Genomic DNA, 15752 nt, shown 5'->3' with positions numbered 1-15752 from the left:
CCCTTCACAACCCGGGCCTCGCCTCCTGGCCTCGTTGTTGTCTTCCCCTGTCCTCATCCTGCTTCTCCTCCCTGACCCCCCCACCACCCCCACCCCCCACCCCACCCCCCACCCCCCACCTGTAAACAGGCCGTGGGCTCATTCACTGCCTTTGTTGAGTGTGTGCCACGCCTCGGGCACCGTCTGAGACGCTGGAGGCAGAGTAATGTACACCTCAGGCACAGCTCCTGCTGGATCAGGTCAGGGAGTTGGACTTAGGCAAACACACTTCTAACTGCACATTTAACAAAGTGTTCTGAAGTACGGGAGTCTAAGAAGGAATAGAGTAGAATAGAAGAATATAATTCAGATTAAGGTTGAGGGCAGAGATGTTGTGTCTTTTTTCTGTGTCTTTTTTCGTTCCTTGCTGTGTGTTCCAGAAGCCAGAACACAGTACCTGGCCCGCAGTGGGTGTTCAAATTCTTCTTGAATTCGCTGCAGGCCTCTTTGAGGGACATGTATTCATGTATTCTGAGGTCTGAAGGGTGATTGGGAGCCAGCAGGTAAGGAACGGGGGAAGAACATTCCAGGCAAAGTCAAGGTCTTGAGGCAGTAGGAAGGCCAGTGTGACCTAAGCATAGTGAAGGAAATGACGCTGCCTAGGAAAGCCTGGGGTGGGGACGGCTTGGAGGTCCAGTTAACGGCGTCCGATTCTTATCCCAGACGTAATGGGAAGCTCTCAAAGTTTCAAGCAGAGGATTCATTCAGCAAGTAGTGCTTGAGCTCCTACTGTGTGCCAGGTGGTGCAGCACGAAGGAAACCAGCCTCCTACCTGCATGGACCTTCAGGTGGGGTGGGGAGACCACAAGCGCACGGGCAGGTATGTGACAGAGATTCGGGGCCTGGCTGTGGCTGTGCAGAGGCAGCTGTGTGAAGAGAAGAGGGTGTGCTGGCTGGGGACGCCAAGGTAGCTCCTTCCGTTCCGTTTCTGTTCCAGCAGGTAACTGTGTGTGTTGAGAAGGACCCAGATGGGGACAAGCGGGTATGCGACCACTTAGGGCCTGCAGGTTGCGTCCGAGGGCGCTCGGAGCCGCAGCGCCTGGGCGCAGACTGCGACAGTACAGGGAGGGGTGCAGAGTGACGGGGACATCTTTGAGGGTGTTACTGCCACACGCATCCACTTGCCTTTCCCCTTAATGGGCTGTGCCCCACGCTGATGCCCCCTTGTGCCTTCCCCAGCCTCTGTTCCTCCACGAGGCCCAGCTCAGGTGTACCTGGCTGCCTAGAAGTCATCAGCTCTCCCGCTTACCTGAACACTTCCCTTCCTTCTTGTTACCACTGTGCTCTCTGCACATTCCCCTGACGGCACCTTTCATGTTGTCTCCCAGTGACCTGTGTGCTCTTTAAGGATGTCCTCCATGACATTTATTTTTTAACCTTTAGCGCGTTTACCTGGAATGATTTGTGGTGGTGAATTGCACTGAATCGGATGGAGCTGTGCTTTGGAATTCTTACTACGTCTCTGGCGACACTGCATTTCTAAAGCAGTGGAGGTCCAACAGCAAAGGAAGGTGTGCTGTGTGATTCAACCTGGGTTAACAAAAGAGCTCCAAGCGTGGAGCTTAGAAAATAGAAAGACCCCTAATTTGTAGAGTTTTTAAGATGAATTGTTTTACAGAGGCTCAAAATCCTGTGTGATTAACATATAAATTACTTCTTCAGTCTTACCCTCGTAACCTTATGTGAGGCTGGTTAGGAAGTGGGTTGTTTCCTTGCTGATACTTTATTTTTAAAAAGAAGTTATTCTGGGATTTCCTTTTTTTTCTTTATTTTGCCCAAACTAATCAGTTGGGTAGCAACAGACCACTTGTGGAAGATTGAACCAATTGGCCTTTTATGGGCATGAGCTCAGTAATCTTTAAGAATGATGACTCTTCCATTACTTCCTTTCTGGATGAGTGTGTGTGTGTGTGTGTGTGTGTGTGTGTGTGTGTGTGTGTGTACGTGTACATACATACTGCACGCTCTTTAAAACATTTGGAAGGCTTTGACTTTTCAAATGCATATTTTGGGGCGTAAAATGTGGAGCCCGAGTGACTCAGCCATTGGACAGAGGAGCCCGTGGCCACACGTGTCTCTATCCTCCGGGCAGTTCCTTCGTGTCCCCATTGAACATTCCCGGTCTCCTCTGCTCACCGGGGAGCACAGCTGTGCCCAGCGGGCAGAGGCAGCCTGCTCAGCTGAAGCTGCTGGTCTCTGCAGGTACCAAGAGGCCTCTTGGTGGAAACTAGATTCTGTGGAGCCATGTTCAGGCGCTCACCCTTAGAACTGCTTAGACATTACTTTGCTTTTTACTCCTTTTTGCTTTTCTCTGGAAGCATTCTCGAAGAGTATGTTCTTTGTCTTTTATTTCATTTAAGGAAAGACTTAGCATCTCTAGTTCCTAGAAGAGCCTGGAAAACGTGTCTTACTAGCCTTTGCTGCTAAAGATTGAGGATCCTTTTCTCTAGTGTGAACCTAGAAATAGGGCAGTCTTTAAAACAGAAGTAAACAAAAATGGTCATGTTCTAAACGGTAGTGATGAGCGTTGAAGTGACTTGTTCTCTGTGCAGATACCTGCTGAGAACCACTGTGACCAGTTGCGGCTTGATGAACTTGGGTTGCAGATGCAACGAGACCCAGTCCGGTGCCCTGGACAAGCGCACTCCATTGGGGGGCGGGGGAGGGCAGAGGCTGCCGGCCGTGAGGCTGTAGCTGTGAAGGCTGGAGAAGGGAGAGTCCGCCCCGCTTGTGGGCGCCTGAAGGTTGGATCTCAGTGGGTGTGTTTTAAAGGCTGGCGAATTTGATCAGGTAGGCTAGAAAACGTTAGATAAAAAACAAAAGTCGACATTTGGTAATACCGATGGTAAATGTGGTTTTGACTGAAGCTTGGGAAAGTGTTAACAGGCTCAAGCTAAAAAAAATGTCTGGGGGTTTGTACTTAGGAATGTTGCAGTGACAGCAGTCAGCAAAGGGGCCCCTTTTTTGAAGCTTTCCCTAAGGCCAGAGAAAGTATCCAAACATGCCTCAGTACAGAAAGATAGGAGTTTTGAAAATCAGAGGGAGGAGGTTTTCTAGGTAGACGGTCGAGATTGGCTATGCTTTTACAAAGATGAATAAAACTGTATCGTTATTCCAAGTGTGACACTGTGCAGTGTCATGATGGAAACAGCGTCTGTGATGAGAAACACCTCTCCGAGCCCTTGACTCCACTGCGAGGTGCTCTCACTGTGGGGACAGTTGCCAGGCACAGAGATTCTGGAGCCGTGCACCCGCTCCCTTTCCCCGAGAGCAGGACCGTTTCTGTGCTGATCTCCTGTGATAATTTTCCTACTCCCTGAACTACTGTGTGTTCAGCTTCTCTCTCTCTCTCTCTCTCCCCCTCCCTCCCAACCCCGCCTATTTTATAAGAATTTGAATTGATTAATAAAATAGTTATACAAAAAAAAAATAGAGCTGAAACAAAGCATAAGAACCGAATGAGCTCATGACAAGAGGAAAAAGCTCAGTTTCTCATTCTTGTGTTTATTCTTCCCAGTTTCCTTTTCAATTTAAAATTGCTGCTCTGTGTCGGCCATTGTGCTCAGAGTGGAAACACAGAGACGTATATGGCATGGCATTTCTGCCCTATCAGTGGAAACAGACCATGTGGAAAAGTCATTGTAACACGGACACAGTTGCTACACCAGAAGCGTATTTTACATTTAGAAAAAAATGAATTAGGCAAAATACAGGAATGAGAATGTAAAGTTAAAATTATGCATATATCTGAAGATTTTTAAGGTAAGAAATTCTAATAGCCCAGCCTCTGATTCCTAATAACTAGCTAGTAGTGGTTCGAAACCCACATCCTGTGTGTACGCTTTCCTCTTCCTTCCTCCTTGGAATTATTGTATTAAGTGTCATGCAGCATTGTTTTTACAACCCCTCCTGCTAATTGCATACTTGATATGGGAAATTCCCACAGGACCATTGCTGAGTTTAAAAGAAATAAACACGTGAACCCCAGATCACTTTTTGAAGATAGTCTCCTTGGTACCCAGTAAACTGGCAGAAGTTAGAAATTCTCCTTCCTTTCCTCATTAATTTCTTCATTCAACAAATATTGTGTGCCTGAAATGTGTCAGGTTTTGTGGATACTGTGTCCTCAACCTCCCGGAACTTCAGATCTAATGGGGGAATTTTATTTTAAACAATTACACCAGCGAACACGTAATGGCAGTTGTGGTGAGTGTTTTGAAGCCAGAGACAGAATGCTCTGAGAGAATCTGGCAAGGAGACCTCTTTGAAGGGATGGGGGTTGTGGCATACCTCAAGGGTGAGGCCGTATCTAACTTAAAACTTGAAGAGTGAGTGGGAATGAACCAGGAGAAACAGAAGGTAGGCTGCAGGGAGAACTCTTTAGAGGAAGGAAACAGCAAGTGCAAAGGGCCTGAGGCAGGGAGGACTTGGCTCCGTAGAGGAATAGAGAGACGTGAATAAAGGGGCAAACGGTGTGGGTGGAAGCCTGGAGACATAGTTAGGGGCCAAGCCCACGGGCATTTTAGGCCTCCTTACAGGTTTTGAACTCTCTCCTGAGCTCCCTGGGAAGCCTCTTCTTCCTCTCAAAAGGGTTCAAAGGCAGTGTGCTGCATGTCAGCCTGCTGTTGCTGCAGAAAAACTCGTCCAGCCTCTGTTGTACTTCCTGAATCACTGGTTAAAGGTGACTTCACAAGCACTGGGTTCTGAGCGTTAAAAATATAAAGTTCCTTTTGATATCCGATCTCAAGGTCTCCAACCACATCTCCCTGCTCTGCCCACGGGGCGTGGCCACTCACGTGCTTCAGGCTCAGCTCGCTTGCTTTTTTCTTGCATTCTTTCTCTTTTCCACTTAGTTGTTGCCTGTCAAGGAAAATATTTTAGCGTCTTATTCCGTGTTCACCCCATGCTTTCCTGGCCTCAGACTTTTCCGTTCCTGAACCGAAGCCTTTGCTGCCATTTGTCAGTAGAGTCCTGTTTCCCGTTATAAACTGAAAATTTAGGGCTCATTTTATATGGGTCAAGAAAAATCACAAATACGAGGCTTACTGCAGTGCCTTTTTTCTTAGCTTTGAGTGTTACTTTATTCTTGGTTTGCCTAATATTAGTTTTGAGTGTCACTTTATTCTTGGTTTGCCTAATATTTCAAGGTTTGGGTCCTAGTCTTTTCCCCCAGGAATTACACAGTGATCTCAGCCATTTCCTTTAAAGAAGTTTTTTCTCCATCTAACAAAATTGCTTTCTCTTTTATGAAACACAATCTATGTTTCTTGTTTTTTTTCCTCCTAGTTTTTTCCAGGATGGACTGAAAGCAGTTGAAAGCCTCAAACCTTCCATTGAAACACTTTCAACGGATCTTCACACAGTAAGTAGTTTCCCTCCCACGTGAGTGTTGAAAGGGTTTTTATGCAACAAACACTTGGATTTAAATGTTGCTTCCGTGCTTTCGTGTCTGCGTGCTGTGCCACCTAGAAAGTGACAGCCCTGGAGCGCACGCGGAGTGTGGAGAATGGGGTTCCCAATCCGTCCTCGGTCTTGGTTGGGAGAAGGTTGCGTTTATGGAGAAATGCCCCGCGAACTGCACCATCTCACTGTACCTCAGCCGTACTTTTCTCTGCTTTGTTTTGTTTTTTAAAGATCAAACAGGCCCAGGATGAAGAGAGAAGGCAGTTGATACAGCTTCGAGATATTTTGAAGTCAGCATTACAGGTTGAACAGAAAGAGGTGAGGGGATTTAATTTTGAAAGATTGCTATTTTATGTTTTCATCCCTCAGTCTCGGGGGCTTCGGGACTGAGGAGGTGAGATCCAGGTCTCTGGGTGCTCAGTTCACTGTGGGGCTGTATCGGGCAACATGCAAACACGTAGTTTGTTCTTTAAGTTGGTTTTATAAAACCATCTTTTTAAAAATATGCTTATTTCATGGGGAAGCATTACCGTAGGCATGGCCTTAATGGCAGTATTTAAACCTCTTCTGCTCCGTCCGTTGCTGGATGAGTAGCTCTTAGGGTCTCCGTCACATAGACACTCGCTATTCATGCCGTTGGTTCTCTCCCTGGAGCTCTGTGGTTTCCCTGCCCACAGATATACATGGACTTTGCCCGTGTGGCATCAGCGGGTGACTGGTGACCATCTGAATCTTCCAGCCTGGAGATTATGTTCCGTAAAATGGGAGGAGCTTGATTTTCTTGGGGCTGCTTTCTGATGGGCAGAAACTTTCGTTTTCTCGCGTCATCTCTTTCACACAATCACTTCTCTGCGGGCCAGCACATTCGCAGTGATGATGTGTATTTGGGGGTCTTGTTAGAAAACCATTAAAAAGTAAATTTTGAGGTAATTGCATATGTTTGCTACAGTGTGGGTATTATAATGTGAAATTTAACATAAATCCACTTCCTTGTCAATAAAGGAGTGTGTTTACGTGTATAGCTAGTAGATTTTAGATCAATACCTCTATTAAACTACTTACCAGAGCATAAAGTTCCCTGTTGGCAGTTTGGCATGCTCTATTTTGTCTTAAGTTCTTGTACTATAACTGAATATTGTTGTTTTTCTCCCAAATGCATTTACCTTTTGTGACCGAAGTCTAGGAGAGTAAGTAGTTCAGTATTTTAATAAATTATAGAACTTTGCATGCTTTTTTCATGAACTTCAAAAAATAGATATTTCCTCCGTGTATATACTAATAGCTAGTAGCATTTTTTATTTTTACTTTTCTTCTTTCAGTAGCTGTGGGCTTTATTAAAGACTAAAGAATTTGAACGCATAAATGTTAGCGAAATGGAAATTTTCCAAGTTTACAGTTTAGCCTTTGGTGTCACTCCATTGTGAAAGTGAAGCTGCTCACCTCCCCCCACTTCCGCTGCGTCGCTGAATTCTGCCTGTCCTTCTGATGTACCTTAATCCCTCCCTCTGGAGGGCTGCCTCTGCCCCCCGCCCCCACAGTGATCTGTATCGCACATTTTGTTTGAGAGAGTTTTTTTCAGTGGCAGCATATATCTTTGGGGGCTGGATGGCCATGTGCTCAAGCGCACAGGTGCTTTTCCTCCAGCTGGACCTCGAGCAGACTGAGGCTGCCCTCCTGCCTCCTGTGCCCATCTGGCCGTCACGTCATAGCACCATATTGCTCATTTCATCGGTTCTTGGTAAACAGGGGTCAGCTAAGTGAGAGACTGGCCCACTGAGGCCCCATAGAGTGCTGGAAATTACCCACAGCATGGTGACTTCCTCCCCGTCTAGAGAATCTAGGTCCTGACACTTTGATATTCCTAAACATGGAATATAAACAGAAAAAGAAAAAAAGAACTTGGAGTATGGAGAATACAGTGGCCTGATTGTAACAGGAGCCAGGGTGCCGTCGAGCACTGGAGAGCTGGTGGGAATGGTTGGGAGCAAGAAGGATCCGAAAAGGAGGATCCAACCTGTGAAGCAAAGCTCGGGTTTGAAATACAGGAGAGCAGGTGGTGGAGTCCAGGAGGCCTCTGGGCACAGAGCAAGGGCCATGTTTGCTTTGGCTGTGCAGGAGGACGAGGTTTGGGGAAACTGGCTGTTGTCAGAAAGCCGGTTATTTACAGCTCTGCAGAAAAGTGTAACAGATGTACCAGCACAGACCAGACATCTTTGACAGTTTGTTGTTTCCGTGTTTTTTGTTGACCAGCCGTTCTGCCCCAGATGCACAGCGGGGTCAAATGGACCTTCTTTACTGCTCTCCTCTGGCTTTATGCCCAAAGATCGAACCCACCAATCTCCTGGCTGTGAATGTCTTGTCTTTTCTGTGTATCACATTCTGCGTTGCTTTTTGATGATGGTATTCCCTAAATTGGACAGTCTGTGAACGCAATTGCAAGTAATAAGCAAATACGGATACGTTAAATTTTTTTCTATTTTAAAATAATTTTTATAATTGGGGTCCCTCCAATTACAAGAATCGAACATTTGGGCGTTATTGTTTTTTAGCTCTCATCCGTTGTTTTTGGATTCTCTTCTGTGAGGCAGAAAAATGAAGGTATTGATGGATTTTTTTCAGTGTTATAAAAATTCTAATTCTACATAATTATAGTTCATAAAAATTAGGTAACGTGCCCCAAGGAGACTGCAGTGATGGTTGGTAGGAGTTAACTCTCCTAGTTCCTTCCTGTGAACCTTAAGCGTCAATCGTTTGGTCTAAGTGGAGGACATGGCCGTCACCTACAGGGGCTTTGGGCTGCTTCTGTGTCACCCGTGGCTGTACTTTGGAGAAAAGACTGTGCCGTCACAATCCCAGCACCCCCACACCTCGAAACCACCGGCATTCCTATTCTGTTCCTGATATTTCTGTTGCCTGTAAATAGGATGCTACAGTTTGACTTTTCCATTATTTTATTATGAAACTGTTCAGACTTAGAAGTTGAAAAACTGTACAGTGAACACCTATATATGCATCATGTTTTAACATTTGGAAAATACCCCTTCTACAAAGTTAAAACTCTTCAACACTGCCAATCTTTGCATGAACTTCCTCCCTGTGTGCCTTACCTTCTCCCGCCTTCCCCATCCCACAAATGTCCATTTCAGCTGCGTTCTGCTGGGATAGGCCCCGCTGCGGTGCTGGAGGATTCTCTGCTATTTGTTGAGAACCCAGACGTGTGCTGTGCTGGGGAGGACTCAGGTTCGGGGGGATGGTCTTGGTAGGTCTAAGCGCTGAAACCACAGTGATTTTTCCACTTTGGAGATCTCTCTTCGTGCCAGTTTTTAAAGTGTCCCTGTCTGGTAGGATGTGGTCGAATAGTATGTGCTGTCCAAGGAGCAGAGGTACATGACAGCCATGATTTTCTTCCAACTCCGGCCTTTTGGTCTGGGGTTGCATATCTTAATCATGCTCAAATCTGGCCTTAATCAGTACCCTCTGGCTAGGTGTCCACTTCCCACCCGTCCTGCCAGCCTGCTGGGTAGCCTAGAGCTGGCCTTGAGTGCCGACTCCAGGCAAGACTTGGCACATTCGACTGCCATTTCCTCAGCAGTTACTCTAAGCAGGAGCTGCACAGACACACACCGGAGTAGGCTAGATACGGTTCTTCCCTCTTAAAGGGCTCACAGTCTGGGGTGGGGACAGAAAAGGAGTTGAGCGCAGTGTGATGAGAGCTCTACTGGAGGTCACCTCCAAGGAAGGTGTCACCCCAGTGTGGGGTGGGCAGGTGTGTGTCAGGAAGGAGGGTTTGGAGGATGATTCAGAGTTAGGAGAGGCCCAGCAGGTGAGACAGGTGGGCCAGCTTCTGACCAGGACAGAAAGCTCGCCTGGTAGCCGGCTGTCCAGCAGCACATACCGTTTGAACCCTAGGTCTTCCACTTCCTGCCAGGGTGGCCTCGAGCAAGTTACTTGACTTCTCCACGCCTCGGTCGCTTCACCTGTAAAACAGGAGTGATGTTGCCTACGCGAGAGCTGTTATGAGATCTAAGGGACAAGTTCTGTAAAGCACTTACACATTGTCTTGATAAACGGATACTGGTTCGTTCATTCATTCCACAAATGCTGGGCTCCTGATGCCGACGAGACAGGAGTGAACAGAAAAGACCCGATTCCTTCCCCCGGCCTTGGTAGTTGAACAGTGGTGGGTGGCAGTGGTGGTATCTCTGAGCGGTCCTTCTGCCCACTTGACCCTCCTCCGTTGGCTGGTCATCTGGCACCTTGTCTTCGTGACTCTGGCCCCGACCTTTGCCCCCTCCGCACTCTGACTCACACTCCAGTCTAGGCTGATGCCCTTGCTCCCGACCCCGGCCTGTCAGGTGCCCCCGACTGCCCCACTCCCCCATTCCCAAGCCTTCATCATCACTCCCCCTGTCCTCTCCCCTGCTCTCTGTTGTCATGGCGTCTCCTGCTTGCTTCACTTCTCGGGTGTTTCCAGGCACGTGATAAGCGTGACCAGTAATCAGTCCTTAGTACAACAGCATGGCTGGGCAGGTAGTATTAGCCTGCATTTACAACTCGAGTCTGAGAGGAGAAATGCATTTGCTGGAGTTTGGGGGCCAGGGTTTGAGCCCTGGTCTGTTCTCTGTCAGCTATATTATGTGACTTTAATAGCTTGTGTCAGAATCTTTTAAAAAGCTACCCAGAGGGGCTTCCCTGGTGGTCCAGTGGTTAGGACTTGGCACTTTCACTGCCGGGGCCCACGGTTGGGGAACTTAGATCCCTCAAGCCATGCAGTGTGGCCAAAAAAAAAAAAAAGCTACCCAGAAATAATGGGGAATAGGTGGTAAGAGATGTTAGAACACTGTTCTTTGACCACAGCTTAGTGCTTGCTTAGCAGAGCCCCCAGTTCCCGGTGCATACACACACACACACACACACGTCCATGGACACACCTGACACGCCTTGGGAAAATGGGCAGCGATTGGACATCACAGCCCTCCCTTGGCAGAGAAACTTTAAGCTTCGTGAGGTGACTCCTCGGCAATCTGTTCATCACGAGAATTGACCGAACACAGACTTTCTGAGAGGTGGACAGGTGAATTGAAAAAGTGTGTGTGATGTTCTAGAGTCTTAGGGAGCTCGGGGATACTTCTGATGTTATGAGTAGACGTGTGTGTGTGCGCGCGCATATATGTGTATATAAAGTATGCAGTATCGCCCTTCCCCGGCCCCACGCCCTGTTCCTGAAGATTTCAGATATTGAGTCTACCGCTCATCTGGGCGGTTTCTGCTTCAGCAGGACCCAGTGGCTAACACTTCATAAGGCCACACAAAACTTAAGATCGTGGGCAGTGCCTGGGATCTGAGAACTTGTCTGGATGTCATAGAACAGAGGATTTGTGGATACTGATAGAGTTTTATGAGAGCTTTCTGAAGGTCCTTAAAATGCCTACTTATGTGCTTCAGACATATAACAGCCTCCACGTGGAGGCTCACTCAGTCGAGTCTTAGGGTGTCCTTGGCTGTCCTGGAGAAGCGCAGAATACGTGGGAGAGTCTCCAAGAATCCGGGCAACGTGGATGCCCCGGCCAGTTGCCTGCTGTATTGTTAGATGATGGCTCTCCTCAGAAAGAGAGGCTCTTTTCCCTTGAACTGTATTCCATTCAGTTGAAATCTCAGTATGTGAAAGGGCCGACTTCATTTGTCACCCCTTCCCTTGATCAAGTGTTGTATGAAACACTTGTATAAACAGGTGAAGAAAGGCTATTTTTGTTGGGTCACGTAGAAGTCACCTGGAAGATGCTGAAATAATTAGTTCTAAAGCAGGTTCAATTTTATGTTACACAGATTATATTCCTTACAAATTTTAAATTTCATAGTTTCAGATTTGCTTGCATTTTAAAATTGATTCAAGAAATGCCTTGTCTAAAGAATAAAACAGTGATTTCATTCCTAACCTCTGGCATAGGGTCTGACTCTGTTGAAAAGAAGAATGTCCTTTATCCTGTTCATAAGACCTGTGAAGAGTTCTGATTAATACGCTTGGCATGAACACTTGTAGCAGTGTTGCCACGTGGTTTCATCACTTATTTTGTGCAGGATTTTTTTTTCTCCCCAAATCAATACACGTATTTCTTGGTTGTGACATTTAGTCTTTTGACAGGTTCATTTTTAGTCTTTCACAGAGATTCAGATAGGTGAACAGTATTTCTCCATTTCCCCTCCGCTGCATACATTTCCACTGATGTTTAAAGCTGGGTTTGCTCTAATGTCTAGTGCTAGTATATACTGCCCCTTTGAGAGAATGTAGAAACTGGGACCATCCTTATCCGATGAATGAGCTGTTTGCCCTAGTTGTTTAGAGGCATGACCTCCCTGTGGAAAAGGACATTTGTCCTGTTAGGGGGTCTGCTTGTTCAGGGTCTGTTGTCAGTTCAGTAATGGAATACTTGAGCACACTATTGATTTCTCAGATGAAGGTTTTTTGTTTTCTAATTTTTTTGCTGAGTTATCCCATATATATTTCAGAGTTTAAAAAGTCAGTGCTAGACAGGCCATGTTCATGGATTGGAAAACTTAATATTGTTAGGTTGGCAATACTTCCCAAACTGATGTACAGATTCAGTGTGATCCCCATCAAAATAAAATCCTAGCTGCCTATTTGCAGAAATGGACAGGCTGATTTTAAAATTCGTACGGAAATGCAAGGGACCCAGAAGAGCCAAAGCAATCTTGAAAAAGAAGAACAAAGTTGGAGGACTCATTCTTTCTGATTTCAGAACTTTCCACAAAGCTATAATAATCAAGATGGTGTGGCACTGGCGTGAGGATGAGCATATAGATCAATGAAATAGAATTGAACCCTTACATTTATGGTCAGTTGATTTTCAACAAAGGTGTTAAGACAATTCAATGAGGAAAGAACCGTCTTTTCAGTAAATGATGCTGGGACAGTTGGATAGCCAAAGCAAAAGAATGCATTTAGACCCCTACCTCACACCATAATAAAAAATTAATTCAAGATGGGTCAAAGACCTAAATGTAAGAGCTAAAACTATAAAACTTAGAAGAGGGCTTCCCTGGTGGCGCAGTGGTTGAGAATCTGCCTGCCAATGCAGGGGACACGGGTTCGAGCCCTGGTCTGGGAAGATCCCACATGCCGCGGAGCAACTGGGCCCGTGAGCCACAACTACTGAGCCTGCGCGTCTGGAGCCTGTGCTCCGCAACAAGAGAGGCCGCGACAGTGAGAGGCCCGCGCACCGCGATGAAGAGTGGCCCCCGCTCGCCGCAACTAGAGAAAGCCCTTGCACAGAAACGAAGACCCAACACAGCCAAAAATTAATTAATTAATTAATTAATTAAAAATCTAAAAAAATAAAACTTAGAAGAAAACATAGATGTAAATCTTCATGACCTTAGATTAGGCAATGACTTCTTAGATGTGACATCTAAGTACAGATGACAAAAGAAATAGTAGATAAACTGGACTTCATCCAAATTAAAAATTTGTGTTTCAAGATTTTTTTAAAAAACGGTCAAGAATTCAGGTGGCTGGCTGTGGCTTTCGGATGAAGTCTAGGCTCTGACTCCAGCCCGCCTGTCCCTTCGGCCGATGGGCCCCCTTATCTTGGCTGTAGTATTTGTCCTCGTTTCCCTCCCTGTAGGATGGCCACAGCCACCACTTTCCTCTGCAGGCCTCCGCGTGTGTCCCTCCCCTTATCCTCTGGCGGTTCTCACCTTCATCTTTAAAGCTCACTTCTTCCAGGCGCTCCCATTGTTTTCTCCGTTTGACTCTTTACTTCTGGAGCTGGTGTATTCTCAGTTTGGATCATGTTGACTGTCGTGCACCGGTTCTTTCATTGTTTGGGCAGCGCCTAGGGTCCCGGGGGCTGGTCAGCTGCTCGACAGTGGAGTGAGGCTAGCTCTGGATCCTTGGGCGTCCTCTGGTGAGGGCACGAGGCGCAGTGGAAGGGGCCTCAGGGTGCGAGGCGGAGTACCCTTCCACCCTCCGCTCTGGCTCCAGCGAGCCCTGCCTTTCGAGCAAGTGCCTTATTTTCATCGTTTCTGTTTCTTCTGTGACGAAGTGAACGGGGTCGGGAGCTCTCACAACAGATGGAGGCAGCTCTTAGTCCTGCCCGGTTGACCTGTGAACTGCTTGTTCATGTTTTGCTCCCCTTGTTTCCTTTGCCAGAATTTCCAGGGTTAGCGCTTCTGGTATCATCTGTGAAACACCAGTCGAGTGCATGTTGGACCCCAGACACTGGACTTAGGCCCAGGGGATTCATTAATGGTCTTTGCCCTCAAGAAGCTGAAGGCTGGAGTTTCCCAGAGGTGGTGGACTTGGCCATATTCTCAGCTGACCATGTGGACAGTCTGCCCTCAGGCTGGAGCACTTGGGTGTAGGGCCATGGCCCCTCTGCTGGGATTGATGGGGTCAGGAAGCAGATGTTGTTCATATGTGTTACATAGCAGGTATTCACACACGTGGGCTCACTCAAGCCTTCCTATATTTACTGTCCTTACTAGAAATTGTTTTCCTGTTTTCCCAGGAGGAAACTGAGACAGGGAGCTTAAGTAACTTGCCCAAAGTAAGAGGCAGAACATTGTTTTTGTGTTTTTTTTGCCTGAAAGCCCTGCCTCTTCCAACATGTAGCATTCCTGCCTTCCTTCTCGAGGGCTGCTTTTGCCACACCGGGAGTTCTTGCCACTGTCAGGGACTAAAGGCTAGTAAATAAGTAAAATCTCATAATTTCCAAATGGCTCATTCTTTCAGCCAGTCTGGGGATACTGGCATTTGTCATTTCCTTCTCCAGCCTGGTAGGTGGCATTTAGGAGTTCCAGGATATGAATTTCATGTCCCTTTTTCGGTGTGTTTAAGAGGGGAAATTCTCTAATTTAAAAAGAAAAAAAAATTTTTAAGGGTGTAAGTGTCTCTGTGTACTGCTTTTTAAAAATTGGAACCTGGACAGGATTAAAAAACACTAACATCTTAACTGTTTGCAGGATTCACAGCTTCGCCAGAGCACAGCCTATAGTTTACACCAGCCTCAGGGAAACAAAGAGCACGGCACTGAGCGGAATGGCAACCTCTACAAGAAAAGCGATGGGTACGTAGACGGCGTTGCTAGAGTTTCAGTGTGTGTTCGTAATCTCCTGTGTCCAAAATTTCTCAACTCTTTTATTTTTTCCCCATTTATCTGTAAGGATCCGAAAAGTGTGGCAGAAAAGGAAATGTTCAGTGAAAAATGGTTTTCTGACCATATCCCATGGCACCGTAAGTATCCTCTGTCATCACGGGCTCCGCTGTAGCGGGATGAGGCCATGTGGGCTGGAGGCCTGGTAAGGGGACCGAGCCCTGCGCTGCGGCACTAGGCGTGCATTTTAAACAAGGTCCCTGCTGAGAAGAGCCTGTTTGGGTGCCTCCTCAGTTTGGTGCCCTTGTTGACGCTCCCCTGGCAGGGGCCCTTGCTGCCTCACAGGGTCAGGAACACCTGAGGAGCCAGGTGGTCTGTATTCAGAGGCCTGTGACTCCCAGAAACAAGCAGCAAACCGCTCGCCAGCTTCCTTTGTCTGTGGAAACTGAACGTCACACTTGGAAAGAGTTCTGCTCTTCCATCAAGGGAAAAGAGTTTAGGTAGTCAGGAGTCTGGGAATCAGAAATCCAAGACAAGAGCGATTTCAGTAATTTTATTGTAGACGTACTGCACCCAGCCTTCATCGGGGTCTTTTTCTACGACCCTGTGTATAATTGCCCGTGCAGGAAACTGAGCCAACATACGCTGAGCCAGTTGGAATGCCAGTTGGAACAAAATGATTTTCTTAATCTGGCTTTTGGAGACGAGGGACTGTGTAACCACAGTTACAAACACAGCCCTTTTCCACGGTGGACTTTATGCATATGATCACCTTACCTGGTGTGACGGGATCTGGTGAAAGCCGTGGAGGCCGGTAGAGATTTTTTAAACGTCTGAAGGCAGAGTTGGTTGCTGTCTTGCTGAGAACGAGGACGCTGGTGGTGGCCTAGGTTCCTGCACCCCAGGCAGGAGGCCTGGCCCTGACCTCAGTCCCATAGTGGAGATGAGCCTCAGCCTTCGTCTTTCTTCCTCTGTCCCCACCAGCTCCCCCGTGAGAGGCAGAGCTGGGCGGGAGTGCAGACAGCCTTTTCAGGGCCCTGGCCAGAGGTCATGGCTCAGTGTGGTTCCAGAGAAACCCTGCCCTTGTCAGTATTTAGGAGTGAGGAGACAGAATAGAACCCCGCCTGAAGGGTGGCACTGCAGCGTGGACTGTGTTCCACGGGGTGGGAGTGGGGTCCCTTCCTTTTCACCCACTCT

General features: G+C 47.2%; 1 protein-coding gene across 7 annotated transcripts in view; it reads left to right on the top strand.

Moving 5' to 3' along the window:
- The window catches only part of ASAP2 (ArfGAP with SH3 domain, ankyrin repeat and PH domain 2), a 157070-nt gene that overhangs the window by 97482 nt on the left and 43836 nt on the right, over nucleotides 1-15752 (top strand). For all 7 annotated transcript variants that reach the window (XM_049695908.1, XM_012534849.3, XM_033437469.2 and 4 more), the window contains 4 exons: nucleotides 5326-5401; nucleotides 5674-5760; nucleotides 14425-14528; nucleotides 14626-14695. In XM_049695908.1, coding sequence (XP_049551865.1) covers nucleotides 5326-5401; nucleotides 5674-5760; nucleotides 14425-14528; nucleotides 14626-14695 — 337 coding nt within the window. The remainder of the gene's footprint in view (nucleotides 1-5325; nucleotides 5402-5673; nucleotides 5761-14424; nucleotides 14529-14625; nucleotides 14696-15752) is intronic.

This window comes from Orcinus orca, chromosome 13, assembly GCF_937001465.1.
Source record: "Orcinus orca chromosome 13, mOrcOrc1.1, whole genome shotgun sequence".
NCBI lineage: Eukaryota > Metazoa > Chordata > Mammalia > Artiodactyla > Delphinidae > Orcinus > Orcinus orca.
The sequence above is the reverse complement of the archived record's forward strand: the minus strand, read 5'-3'. Positions and strand labels throughout refer to the sequence as shown.